We start from the raw sequence: 14,837 nt of genomic DNA on the forward strand, positions 1-14,837 counted from the left end.
ATATATATATATATATATATATATATATATATATATATATTAAAGTCATAATATAGGATATATATGTCCTATATTATGACTTTAAGGAGCCCTTAGGTGCTTTTGCATTTGTGGACCTCTTTCCCAATAAAATATATTAAAAATTATATTTTACAACTATGTTGGTATAAGGATGAATATAATCCAGATTGAGTTTTATTCGTTTTTCCTTCTGATTTTAAAAGAAATTAAGATATTTCTGTGGGCCTTGAGGCACTAGAGGAGAAACTGGCCCTGTATATATGCATAGCATTTTTTGAAAATAAGAAATCACCAAAATGCAGGTAGAATTGCTCAGTAATTATCTTTCTTACTGTTTGACATAAAAATGTCTCTGTTTGATTGTTCCTTCTGCCTGGGTCAGTCTTCCCTAGCCCTGCCAGCACCAACAAGGAGTACAGGCATATGCCAAGATGGGAGCTTGGCATGGCAAGTACCCTGTGGCCATGAAGAAGGAGGAAGAATTCCTTGGCCTACTTTATATAGTTCTATTCAGAACTGTCCCAAATTTTTAGTATGTGGGGAGAAAAAACAGATTACATGACATAAAAATCCTTGTAGTGGGCAAGTCTGCTTCAAAACTCACAACCCCTAAAACTTGACACAGTCAACCCTCTGGTAATAGAGTAGGTGCTGAGCTGGCTGCTGAATTGCCTCTAGAATAATGAAGATTGCAGTGAGGTGTCTCCCTAAACCTGAGAGATCTTTGTTTCCCATCCTAGATCCACACCCCAAGAAAGTAACTCTCCTCCTGTACACACCACTCAACCACAATGTTTAGCTCTTTGGGTTAAGAGTGTCAGTTCTTATTTATGAAGGAGTATGAACTTATTGTTGGTTCACTTATAATAGTAAATGTCTATGAATTGGTGTGAATTATTAAAGAGATACCCTAAACTCTCTATTAGCTACATTTTAATCCCATAATTCAAATGTCCAATAGTCTGTCCCCTCTGTGGTACAATAAGACACCTTGGAGCATCATGGAACACCAAAAAGGATTCTGCAGTATCATTCTAAAGTATGTTTTAGATAACTTTAATCTTTAAATTATTAAATAACAACTTAATTCTTTGAAAACTGGACTACTACAAATATGAACATTAGAACATCCCAAACAGCATGTCTCTGACATGCAGAACAATAGGAGGGCCATTCACAACATAACCAATACCGCACCCTGTTAAATACTAACTAGTCATAACTTCCCCACATTTGGTGATGGCAGATGGTAAACTTATATAGGATTGTTAGTCAGAACTTAGTAAGTACCTGCCTCTTACTAAGGCTGGAAGGAGTCTTTATGGATTAGAGCTTAAGTTCAGGCAAAGGAGAAGCACCTTCTCTCTCCAAGAAGAGCTGGGTCAGAGGGCTCTCTGGAGGCACCAGCTCCACTGGACGTTTGCCTTCAGCATTCTTGGCCCTGGTGTCTGCTCCAAAGTCCATGAGCAGGCACGCCAACTCCTCACTGCATATCCTGGCCACTACGTGGAGAGGGGAATCCAGACCTTTGCCTTTGTTCACACCTGCTCCTAAATAGTCATAAGAACAAAAGAGGGTCAGCCAAGGAGCAGAGTCCAACCATCCCATTTCTCAAAGCACTGAGCCTCAAAATTCTCTAAGAAAGCTGATCCATGATGAGCATGGCAATTTGATCATTTGATTCTATTTAATATTATGAGAAAACCATTTGACAATGTGCCTGAATGTACAACATGAGCTAGCTACCGTATTAAGTGAAAACTGTGCCACTGAGCATTATATGTCAGCATGATAGATAAAAGAAAAATCATGGTGGCATGAAAGCTGCACACTCATTATTTAAATAGTCTAAGTACTGGCCAGTATAGGCTCAGAAGGAGGACAGATACTAAAGTCCTAATTATACCAAGCAGCCAAATGCATACACTGAACAATCACCACAGGTTTTTAAACCTGGGACTTCAAACTGTGTGATTTGGACTATAAAAAGCAATCAACTCATAAAGACATCACCTAGATTGGGAGAACAATTGTAAGATCAGAGGGAAGGTGGCCAAGTCTCCTCTTCATGACTAAGGTGTATTTGTAAGACCATTTCCACCTAATTCCACACTGATAGTCTTGACAAATCCCCACCTGGTCCAGATCTTGGCTCTTACTGTGACATGTGGGGACACGTGGCTTTGCCTGAGATGCTGTCCCTGCAGCAAAATGAGAATCCATATCTCCTCAACAAATGTGAACTTAATTGAGGAATGAATGACAAATATGGCCCTTTTCTGGCTAGTAGCTTAAAATCTATTTAAGGTGATAAAGAAAAATTAAATTATAGCATTTTCAGGAAAATAGATGAACCATTTTGTTAAGTAAAATAAGCCAAACCCAGAAAGTCATGGGTTGTATATTTTCTCTCATATGTGGAAGCTTAAAAGGAAAAAGGGAAGGGGGTGAATCTCATGAAAATCAAGAGGAGATCAGTAGAGGAAAAGAAAGTGACCAAGGGGTAGAAGAAGGGAAAGTTCAGGGGAGTGATACTGGCCAAATTACATTGTTATATTGTGTGCATGTAACAATAAATCCCACCATTGTGTGCAACCATACTGCACCAAAAAAAAATGAGGAGAAAAAAATCTATCTACGGTGATGGGAGACAGAGAGAAAGAGGAAAGACAGAATGAATGAATCTCCTAATTCATAAAAATGGCTGCCAAAAGAATGGAAGGCCAAAATATACCTATAAGAACATTCATTTCTAAGACTCCTGGAGTCTTAAAAAATGAATAGAATTAAAATGTGATAAAATGGTGAGAAGGAGGTTAGATAACAGCAGGGAGATGAAAAGGAAAAATGAGGAGTTTTCAATGAAAATGTTTACATCAGGCTAAAAATTGGGCTAGTTCAATTTCAAAATAAAGAGAACTGGTGAAGATGGTCCCAAATTGGAAGACTCAGCCCAAATCCCACAGCACTGCAGTTTATGCAGGGCCTAATCATAGACTGGGCAGAGGAAAGAGAAACTAGTGATCATGGAAGACCACCCCTGGGAGGAGGTATCATCATCATCATTATCATCATCATCATCATCCTGATTACAAGTCAAACAACTAAAGTTCTAACAAAATAAAATAACTCCCCATAGAAACACACTCAGTACAAACTCTGATCTGGCCCAACTCCACTGCCTGCACTCTTTGCTACAACAGAAAGATTTTTAAAATACATTTAATTTACTTTTCATTTTCTTTCCTTCTTTTGGTTTGTTTTTTGTCCTACCTGACTCCAGAAGCTTCTTGACACAGGCTATCTGCTGGTTTTCACAAGCCAAATAGAGGGGCGTGCCCAGGTGGCTGATGTTACGGTCAATGTCGCCCCCATGAGCTGCAAGGGTCTCAATGCACTCCGCATGGCCTACAGTCCAAAGCAGGAGTAAACAGTTACAGCACATGTTCCCTTGGCTAAGGAAACAACACTGTCCCCATTTTTGCATGTTTAAATTTGTCAGCAACATATCCAGGGATCAAAAGTGGTTTTCTTCATATAGAATAAGAAATGATTTTAAACACAAGTCGTGATCTGTAACTGTTAAGGGGAACTGCACTTGAGCTTCCCAGCCATGGTAAACAACCAGCAATCATCCACATGTTTCAATTGTTTGTGGTTTTGTAACTGGTCTGAGTTGGGGAGAGCTAGGGAGAAACAGGAATTAAAGTGTATCTCAAGAAGAAATAGCATGATGTGGGTCACAAGACAAGGAAGGAAACTTACAACCTCAGCAAGGCTAGGCCTGGGAAAAACAGGACAGCGTGGGCATAGGCCAGGCTTAGAAGAATCTGGCAAATCCCACAAGAGAGGGTCCAGTCTGGTAAACTAGGTATAGTGAAACCTGAATCACTCTTCCGTTGTTCAAAATGCCATTATTTAAACATTGATCCTTTATGTTTCTCAAGTTATACCATTTTAGCTTTATGTATCCACTGAATGTGATAAATTAGTGTGTCCCTTAATAAATAAATGTCACCAGGCATGGTGGCACATATCTGTAATCCCAGCAGCTCTGGAGGCTGAGGCAATAGGATCACGAGTTCAAAGCCAGCCTCAGCAACTTAGCGAGATCCTGTCTCAAAATAAAAGAATAAAAAGGGTTAGGGATGTGACTCAGTGATTAAGTGCCCTTGGTTCAATCCCCTGTACAATAAATAAATAAATAAATAAATAAATAAATAAATAAATAAAAATGTCAATGTTTTGGTAGGTAATTATCATATGGGTTAGGAAGCTATTCTGTGAAAGCCACTGGGGAAACAGAAAGCCCACGGGCAAAGTATAATCATGATAATAATAATGAAACTAAACATCAGAGAAAAGCAAAATTTGTAATTTTATTTTTTGACTCAGAGTTAAGAATATCAGTGAACCCGTGGCTTTATAAAAAAAAAATTACTCCCCTAAATGTATATACAACTTATAGTTCCCAAAATTGAAAATTTGTTTCACTTGGTAAATTTTGATGGACCTGAGATACTATTTCTTGAGGTCCTAAAATAGAAGAATATAATTTGTTTCATAAAACTGCTTGATTTCTATAAGGTCACAGGTTCAACAATATGTTCCACAAATACTGATGGATAGTCTACTAGGTACCAAGTCCTGTTCCAGAAATATTATGGTGAACATTCCAAATGCTCTGAAAGGGAGATTCTTAAACTTACTGTACTTCATCATCAGTTGGAGGGCATGTTAAATCAAACACAGATGGTTAGGCCCCACCCCCAGAGTTACTGATTCAATGGGGCCCAGGCTACATTTGCAGGCCCGCTTCTGCTGATGCTTCTAGTATCAGGACCCCACTTTGAGAATTACTGCTTAAAAAATATACCTTTTCTTCCCTCTTTCAAGAGTAAGATGCTTCTTGAAAAACTTGGTGGAAAACCTAAAATTCTCAACAGATTTACCTCTTTTAGCAGCCTCGTGGATGGGCGATGCGAGATCACTCTCAGGATGGGGGCTGGCTCCATGCTGCAGAAGCAAATTCACACAGTCCTGGCTGCCACTGATACAAGCATTAAATAAGGGAGTATGCCAGTCTGTAGTCATGCCATTCACCTAAGAAGACAAAAAGCTCTAGGCTACACACAGCTATAAAATGGGGAGGAAAATAACAAATTCTAGAAGGTTGTTATGAAAAACTAAATGAGACACCAAATGCAAAACAGAAAGAATGTTACTGAAGGTTCTTTCTCCTCCATGCCCTTCCCAAGAACATGAACTTTGTTAGAGTGATTTTCAGTTTCCAAACTTATCTTATTTTAAACTTTCATCCTGGACTAATCCAATTTCCTCACAGTGACCACAGTAGTCTTTTAAAATTGTTAGAAAGTAATTTTTAATTATTTAAAAACATGATTTTCATATAAATATAGTTAACACAGACCAAGGATTTTATTCAACCCATTCATTGACAAGGGAACCAGTAAGATGGTAAGTAAGGCTGGTTCAAAGAATTTATATAGTCAGTCAATAGACTGCTGAAACTTATTTGCTAATAAATACAAAACTAGCTAATGTTCTAAAAACCATAAAACTATAATCTTTGTGGTGATCTTTTATAATGTTAGAAAAAAGACAGAAATTTACAGATTAATGTTTGGGCTACAATCAAAAAGAAAATAGCAAAGCCAAATGCAGACACATTCTTCTATATCACTAAATAATCATTTGATGATTCTGTTAAAAAATGACACTGTGAAAGCAATGAATTTATTCTCACGTTGTATTTACAAGCAAAGCCAGGATCTTAATGAGGTACAAAAATGCAGAGTACAAATTTTAAGATGTTCACTCTTAGTGTTGCCCAAGACCCTAGAGTGAGAGCTTCTATGAAGTTTGCACCATAGATGCCTCTCTTACTTCACCTCAGCCCTGGTCCTCTTTCCAAGTTTTGTATAAGTTTCCCTAACCCAGATATAAATCAGATGATGCACTCACCTCTGGCTCTCTATAATTTCAAGACAATAAGGTGGCTTGTGTTTTACTCTCCCACCATTAGGAATGAGTCAAAAATTTGCTCACTTTCACTTCCAAACCTTTGTATTTGCTGTTCCCAGTAGATGGAAAAGCCTATCATTTCCCCTAACCCATTATTCAGCTGACTAATTCCAACAGGTACTGTAACTGTCAACTTAGATATCATTTTCTGTAGGAAGCCTCTTTTGACTCCCTCTCTTCCCAAAAGAAATACATAAGAGAAACAAAACACTTCTTTGTGCTCCCAACAACCATCTTAGTGTTAATACTTATTTTATTGTGGTGGTTTGTAAGAATAGCCCCAGATTCTCCCTATCCTACATGCATATCCCTTTGCAACTCCTCCCATCACAAGATGGAGACTATTTTTCCAATCTTTGAATCTAGGCTTACTCATGTGAATCACTTTGGCCAATAAGACAGTAGCCAATATTATGTAGAAAGAGCCTGCTCTTCTTTGCTATTCTTGCAATCCCTGCTACCATGTGCAGAAGCTGAGGCTGCTTACTAAAGTATGAGAGACCACACAGAGATTTTTCCATCTCCCCAGCCATCTCAACCAAACATTTTATGCTTTCTACAATACTTTACTACGCTCCACCCACAGTAATGAAAGCAGAAATATAGCAGCTATTTATTAGCAGTGGGTGATAAGAAAATGCTAGAAACTCTAAGCATGACTTTGCAGCAAACAATTCAGTATTTCACCTTTTACTACAATGAACAAGTTTGATGGACATAATAACTCTTCAAAACACCACTCTTCATGTTTCAAACCAGGCTCATCAAAAGTGCTAGAAATTATTCAGAAGGGGTAGAAACTGTCATTTTTCATTCTTAGATAATATTTGTCTCTAAGATATTATTTGACCTGCACTTACCTCAGCTCCATGCTTTATTAAAATACTTGCACAAGGCAGATGACCTCCAAGACAGGCTTCATGGAGTGGAGACACACGATCTGCAGTGGTGAGGTTCACAGGCCACCCCTGGCACAGCAGAAATGAGAAGAGTAAGAAGTGCAAAACAACAATGCCCTGGGGTTAGTTTTCAGCCATGATTCCAGTACTTATATGACAATTCTTCTCAAAGTCTGGTACTGTCACACACTACATTAAGGTGTTGATAATGATGTAAAAAAAAGAAGAAGAAGAAACTGCCCTGCAAGTATAATATGATACAATCGTTAAGGGAAACAGTTTGGCAGTATCTGTTCCAGTTGATGAGACACATGTCTACAAACCAGCAATTTCACTCTAAGTTATGTCCACTATAGAAATATATACCTAGATAAATATACAAGAAAGTTCACAACAGCATGGTAGCTCAAAACTACAAACAACGAAATGGCCATCAATAGTAAAGTGGATTAATAAACTTGCATACAATCATTCTATGCAATATTGTACTGAACAAATTATAACTGCAAACAACTGCAAGGATGATGCCTATGAAAATAATATTGAGCAAAAGAAGAAAAGACCCAATATGAGATGTACTGAATGACTGCATTAACATAAAATTCAAAATAAGGCACACCTAACCTATATTGTTTCAGAATACACACATAGAAAATAAAACCTTAACAAAGCAAGGAAGTTAGGATATGGTTACTTCTGTGGAAGAGAGAAAGCGCAAGGGGAGCAATGGGGTAGGTGGTCCTTTGGGGGAGCCAGCAATGTGCTATTTTTTCCATTTCTTGACCTGGGGGGGCAGTCACATGGCAAAATTCTCATTACCATTACCATTTCTTAAATTGCACATATGTGTTTAAGTTAGTTTGCTTGCTGTACTTCTCAAATTAAAAGTTTTCAAGTTAGCATATCCTAAATTGCTAGGTTTAACAAGCAATTATGAAATTCTAACAAGTTAACCAGTGTCTCTTTCTTGTAGGACAATTACAAGGAAACTGCAAGTGAACACAGAATATACTACATGTGTCTTTTAGGAAACATAAATGTGCTTTATTGCTTTAGGAAATTAAAATGTACCTATTAACTAATAAAATCTTTCTTGAAAATATGACCACTATATTTAGTAATAAACCAGATTCAATAATGTATGTGATAAAAATACCACTTTTATCCAATTTTTCTTCTCAAAAGAAACCAAAATTCTGTTCCCTGATGACATTTACTTTTGTTCTTGGCCTTCCTAGCTCTGTCTTGGTTTTAACAAAGGGATGAGCAAAACAACAATTCATGAGTCAAAATAGTCCACAGTCTATTTTTTTTGTATAGGGCAGTAACTAAGAATGATTTTTATATTTTAAATGGCTGAAAAAGAAATCAAAAGAATACTTTGTGATACATACAAATTACTTCAGTGTTAAAGTTTTACCAGAACACAGCCCTGCCCACTCATTGTCATATTGTCTGTGACAGCTTTTGTACTACAACAGCAGAACAAGGTAGTTAAAACAGAAATTAGTTGCAAAGTCTAAAATATTACTATCTGGTTCTTTATGGGAAAATTGCCAACTCTGGTCTTGATAAAAGAAAAGAATACATCATTTCTTACTTTACTATTCATACTTGACTTAACTGCCCAGTTAGGCAGGGAAATTTTTTACAGACTTTTAAAAAGTAGGTTTCATCAATGCAACAAAAGAGGGTATAATGTCCACATGAGGCAAAAATTATGTGAGGGTATCAGATACAAATGGTTGGAAGACAGGTCCAGGCACAACACTCAGGTAAAGGACAATCACAAGAAGAGTGGCCCATAAGAAAAGGTACACAATGGGTCAGCAAGGCAAAGCAAGCAAGGAGTGACCATGAGAGCCACATCACCTCCAGAACCATGCAGTTGCCACCTTCAACTAGCATGTGGAATTTGAAAGAAGATTCCTTCTAATCCCACCCAGCCAAGTCTGCACAATCTGACACAGGGTTTTCCTAGTTAGTGCTTATTAATAATCACAAATATACAACTAAGAATAATGAGGGAAAGCATAAAGTGAGTTTCCACCTGGCTGGCTTGCACACCTCTGACCTGTGAGCTCCTCAATGATTATCAAATGTCACCTAATCTCAGCCTATGATCAGAAGGTCTTTTGGGTGGGTTCTTAGATCTATACAATGTCAGGGCACGCAGAGGAAATAAACTGTTTGGGACCTGGCAACTTTCTGTCCAAGCCCCAAAATTCTTATGCTCACCTACACTGAACCAACCGACCACAAAGATGATTAGGATTTTTTCCCCATCCACAGTTACCACAGAAAGGAAGATCATGAATACCTGTCTCGGTCACATGCACAGAAAACATCATTCCCCTCCTTTACCAAGGTGGTCACAGCCATTTGATGTGAGTTTCCTACAGGCCCCTTCTATCCATCCTTAAAATCTCTCCACATTTCTCCTATTTTCTTTTTCTTTGCTCCTTTCTTTGAAGAAGAAATATATGAATTCACCCTGACAGCCAGTGCCTTTTCAATGCCCAAGACCTATGTCCATGACCTTCTGTCATCCACCTTCTCACATGCATTCATTTCCCAGCTCTCTCCCTTCTGGCACACCTTCCTTTTATTTTCGAATTCTTCCCTTCTGTCAGTCCCAACCCTCTGCCAAGCTACCATTCTATGCCCTTCTTCCCTTCACTCTCCCTTTTTTTTTTCAAAACTTGCTTATGCCCATTGTCTCTCCTTTTTCCCATTCATTCTCTCATCTTCTACCCATGCAATCCTGTCGAAATGGCTTTTAAATATCTCCAGTGGCTTCTTTTTTGTTGTTTTTATTTTTTGTTTTGATTTTGGTACCAGGGATTGAAGTCAGGGGTGCTTAACCACTGACCTGCATCCCCAGTCCTTTTTTATAGTTTGAGACTCTGTGTGGTCTTGCTAAGTTGCTTAGGGCCTAAGTTGCTGAAGCTGGTTTTGAACTCATGATCTTCCTGCCTCAGCCTCCCAGGCTGCTGGGATTATGGGTTTGCACCCCCCATCCCCGCACCTGGCCAGTGACTTCTTCTTTATCAAACCAAATATGCAATATTCTGTCCTTCTCCTCCTTTCACCTCTGAATTTGCTACATATTCATGTTGATCTCATGAAACCTCTCCTCTGACTTTTAAAATCCAGCTCTATCTGATTTTCAACCCCTGATGACCTTTTTTCTCTCTTTGACTGACTCCGACCTTTCCTTCTTGTGGTAGAACAGAATGGAAACATTAGCAGTTTAAGAGCTAACAGGCTGTGGTTTTGCACATTGACACACAGCAGCTCTGCATACTGACATTTAACCATAGGGCTGGCAGTAGCTAACAGGTACCTGTAACAGATAACCACTGTAGCAGAAGCAGGAACAACGTAGTAGGGACAGATCAATCCCCCTTTAGGCTCAGTGCAGTCAAGAGTCCCTAAGCTGTATGACCTAAGAGTCCCTAGGCTATTGACAAGCTTGTACCCATATAAGGAATGTAGACTGCACCCTCCAATAGGAGTGCACCGACTCTGTTGCCTTGATGTACCCAAAACGTGCTTATGTATAAAAGCAAAAGCCTGGCCATGCTTGTGGCTCAGACTTTGGGAGTCATCCCTTTGGGCCATGGCACCACTAAAAAAATATTGCTTCCAGATCTCGGTGTCCTGACCCTCATTTCCTGCTACACTCTAATCTTTTTCTTTTTTCTCAGTACTGACTCTCTCCCTCTTCCCCTCTCTCCCACAACACCCCACACACACGTACACACAAACTTACCGTCAAATCTAAATCTCCACCCATGGTACATTTTCTATTTCCGTGCTAAGACATAACTATCTTGAGACCCAGCTAGCAACAAACTCAGCCTTTGCCAACCTGAATGAAAGCTCCATTTTGCCAACCATGATTCTCTTGCCTGCTCCATCATCTTGTTTAATAACCTAGAACTGAGGCCTCAGGAGGGAGGATGGCAGAATGATTCCCAATTCCCAAGTTCAAATGTTAGCACCATCACCAAGCAAGTGGTGTGACCTTAGGTTAGTTACTTATCTCCCTGATCCTCAATTATTTTTCTGTAAAATGGGAAGTGTACTTGTCTTAAAAGATGATTATGAAGACTAAAAATGATGTATGAAAAATTTAGCACTCAGGACTTCCAGGCATTTATTATCTGAAATTTGTTCTTCTTTGTCACTTAGCCTTCAATCAGCTGCCATATCCTAAAGATGTACTGTATCACATTGCCAGTTATCTTTCCTTATTTCCACCCTGATAGTGACTTAGTCCTTTGAGAATCACAGGGGGCAGGATCAGGAGTTTTATTCTAGTTGCTGAAAAGCCAATCCTCATCATTTGCTTGTGGTGAGACATTACTGAAAAAGGAATCACCTGAGGAGCTTTAGAAATGTCGTGATATCCAGGCTCCATTCCAGAGCAACTGCAATAGAATCAAAAGAGGATGAATTCAGTCATCAGTATTTCTAAGGGCCCCCACAGCCCAAGGGGATTCTAATGTTCAGTCTTGAGACAAAAAGGTCACTGATATAGCCAAGTGGTAGCTTGATTGCTTTCTGTTGACCTAACAAATCACCATTGTTGTTTTTTAAATAATTTTTATTGGCATGCAATACATATAAAAATGTTCACAGATCCTAGGTGTAAATCTCAGTGAATCATCATAAAGAAAACATACCTATATAACCACCAAACAGGTAAAGAAAACAAGCATTACCAGAAGGCTGCATATACCTCATTCAAATTACTACCTACCTCTCATCCCCAAAGATATTCATGAAACTAACTTCTTAGACCGTAAATGAGTTTTCTGTGGGTTTGACCATTATATTAATTGATCCATGAAATATGAATTTTTATGAGTGTGCTTGGCTATTTTTATTTCAACATATTGGTTGGATTCACTCATTCATTCATTTTCACTGCTATATACAATTTCATTCAATAACTGCTATAGCTCAGATCTGGAATATCCTCCAAAAGCCCATGTTTTAAAGGACTGATCCCCAGTCTATGGCAGTATTGGAAAGTGGTAGAGCCTTTAAGAGGTCAGGCCTAGTGGAAAGAAACTAAGTCACAAGGGGCTTGCCCTTAGAGGGAATAATGGAACCCTTGTCCCTTCCTCTCTCTTTTTCTGCTTCCTTGTCACCTCGAAATGAGCAGTTTCCTCCACCACAGGCTTCTTCCATGATGTACTTTGCTGCCAGAGACCCAAAGCAACAGAGTCAAGTGACTGTGCACTGAAACATCAGAAACTATGAGGCAAAACAAACATCTCCTACTTATAAATTCATTTTTTTTCACATATTTTGTCACAGTCATAGAAAGCTAACAAAATCACATGCCATAATTATTATTTTACATTTGATGGACATTTGGGTTGTTTTCTTTTTTTAAATATTATATTGCTTTTTATTTGTGATTTCTTCTGATGTATTGCCATAGCAACATTGCATTTTCTCATATAAAATAATTTCTTCTGAGCAAACAAATTATACCAAATGCATCCTTCCTAAGTAATGAGACAAAAATTCTTCGTACTGCTTTTGAAAATCTGAGAGAATTTAGAAACAAATGCTATTCATTCATTCCCATGTTCCAGAGAGAAAATTTATGAGTATGAAAAAAATCAATTGTTACTTTTAGAAAATGGTTAGCAGCTGAACAAACATTTCTATATGTGAAATATCTTTCTTTTTTATTGATTTTAGATAGGGTGGAGGAGAGGGAGAGAAAGGGAGGGGGCAGGGGATTAGCAAGGATGGTGGAATGTGATAGGCATCATCATCCAAAGTACATGTATGAAGACACGGATTGGTGTCAACATACTTCATATACAACCAGAGATATGAAAAATTGTGCTGTATACATGTAATAAGAATTGTAATGCATTCTACTGTCATTTATTTAGAAAAAATCATTTGGGTTGTTTTCAACTTTTTTTAACTTGCCGTATGAATAAGGGTGTATGAATATACCTGTACCTGTCTTTTTATATATACACATATCATATCTACTATGTACATACCTAGAAATGGAATTGCTGAGTCAGGAATATGTTTAGCTTTAATAGATATTATGTACTGATCTCCCAAAGTGGTTTGTACAAATTTACACTCCCACTGGTAAAGAAAAAGAGTTCTAGTTGCTCCATATCTTTAACACACTTGGTATGATCAGTCTCTTCAAAGTTAACCCTTCTAGTGAGGACAAAGAGTAATAGTAACTCAAATTTTTAATTTATATTACTCAAACTAATAATAAGCACAGGGGCTGGGGCTGGGGCTCAGCAGTAGCGCACTTGCCTAGCATGTGTGAGGCACTGGGTTCAATTCTCAGCACCATGTATAAATAAATAAATAAATAAATGTCCATCAACAATTTAAAAAACATTAAAAAAAAAAGCACAGTTCAACATTTATTGAATATTTGGATATTCCCTATTATGAATTGCCATCTCAAGTCTCTTTTTCATTTTTCTGTTGGGATTCCTGCCTTTATTTTTGTTTGTATTGATTTTAGACAGTGAAATCTAATGTTGAATGTAAATTATATTAGGAATTTCAAAGGATTGAAAATATTTTTAGTGGTTTTGATCCCCAGCTCCACAAAAAAAAAAAAAGATTTGTAGATATTTACTCCTGGTCTACGCCTTGTCTCCTCATATTTGATGGGGTAGGGAGTGTTCTGGGGATTAAACCCAGAGGTGCTTTACCACTGAGCCACACCCCCAGTCCTTTTATTTTTCATTTTGAGGCAGGGTCTCGCTAAGTTGCTTAGGGCCTCACTAAATTGCTGAGGCTGACTTTGAACTTGTGATTCTCCCACATCAGCCTCCTGAGTCACTTGGAATTATAGATATATGCCACTACACCCAGAACCTCCTTGCTTTTTCTTTTTTAATAACAATATACACTTTTAAAAAATATTTTTTAGTTGTAGATAGACACAATACCTTTATTTATTTACCTGTATGTGGTGCTGAGGATCAAACCCAGGGCCCCACACATGCTAGGCGAGTGCTCTACAACCGCGCCACAACCCCAGCCCACCTCCTTGCTTTTTTAAATATGGCCCTTTCATGAAGTTGTGAATTTTAATGAAATCCAACTTATTGATATTTTTTGTTCTTTTTCTCATGCTATACTCCTTTTGTGTCAAATGCTTCTCCCCCTCTTACAACTATCAAAATAAACTTTTCTTACCCCTTAACCCAGTTGTTCCAGAAAAGCTTTTAAAAAAAAATGTGGCATTTATATACAATGGAGTATTACTCTGCATTAAAAAATGACAAAATCATAGAAATTGCAGGGAAATGGATGGCATTAGCGCAGATTATGCTAAGTGAAGCTAGCCAATCCCTAAAAAACAAATGCCAAATGTCTTCTTTGATATAAGGAGAGTAACTAAGAACAGAGTAGGGACGAAGAGCATGAGAAGAAGATTAACATTAAACAGGGATGAGAGGTGGGAGGGAAAGGGAGAGAGAAGGGAAATTGCATGGAAATGGAAGGAGACCCTCAGGGTTATACAAAATTACATACAAGAGGAAGTGAGGGGAAAGGGGAAAATAATACAAGGGGGAGAAATGAATGACAGTAGAGGGGGTAGAGAGAGAAGAGAAGAGGGGAGGGGAGGGGGGATAGTAGAGGATAGGAAAGGCAGCAGAATACAACAGACACTAGTATGGCAATATGTAAATCAATGGATGTGTAACTGATATGATTCTGCAATCTGTATACGGGGTAAAAATGGGAGTTCATAACCCACTTGAATCAAAGTGTGAAATATGATATATCAAGAACAATGTAATGTTTTGAACAACCAACAATAAAAAATTTAAAAAAAAAAGAAAATAC

The 14,837-nt window shown here is 38.1% G+C and overlaps 1 protein-coding gene and 1 pseudogene across 5 annotated transcripts in view; one reads left to right on the forward strand and one right to left on the reverse strand.

The window, feature by feature from the left end:
• Window positions 1–1,422, forward strand: part of LOC107144240 — a 6,399-nt pseudogene extending 4,977 nt beyond the window's left edge.
• The window catches only part of Asb11 (ankyrin repeat and SOCS box containing 11), a 69,248-nt gene that overhangs the window by 6,236 nt on the left and 48,175 nt on the right, over window positions 1–14,837 (reverse strand). For 4 of the 5 annotated variants that reach the window (XM_048796525.1, XM_048796526.1, XM_048796528.1 and 1 more), the window contains 4 exons: window positions 6,927–7,034; window positions 4,974–5,124; window positions 3,295–3,429; window positions 1,380–1,571 (listed from right to left, as the gene is read on the reverse strand). In XM_048796525.1, coding sequence (XP_048652482.1) covers window positions 1,380–1,571; window positions 3,295–3,429; window positions 4,974–5,124; window positions 6,927–7,034 — 586 coding nt within the window. Of the gene's footprint in view, window positions 1–1,315; window positions 1,572–3,294; window positions 3,430–4,973; window positions 5,125–6,926; window positions 7,035–14,837 lie in introns of all 5 variants that reach the window. The other variant, XM_048796527.1, reaches the window with a different exon arrangement.

Source organism: Marmota marmota, unplaced genomic scaffold (genome assembly GCF_001458135.2).
Source record: "Marmota marmota marmota unplaced genomic scaffold, marMar, whole genome shotgun sequence".
Taxonomy (NCBI): Eukaryota; Metazoa; Chordata; class Mammalia; order Rodentia; family Sciuridae; genus Marmota; species Marmota marmota.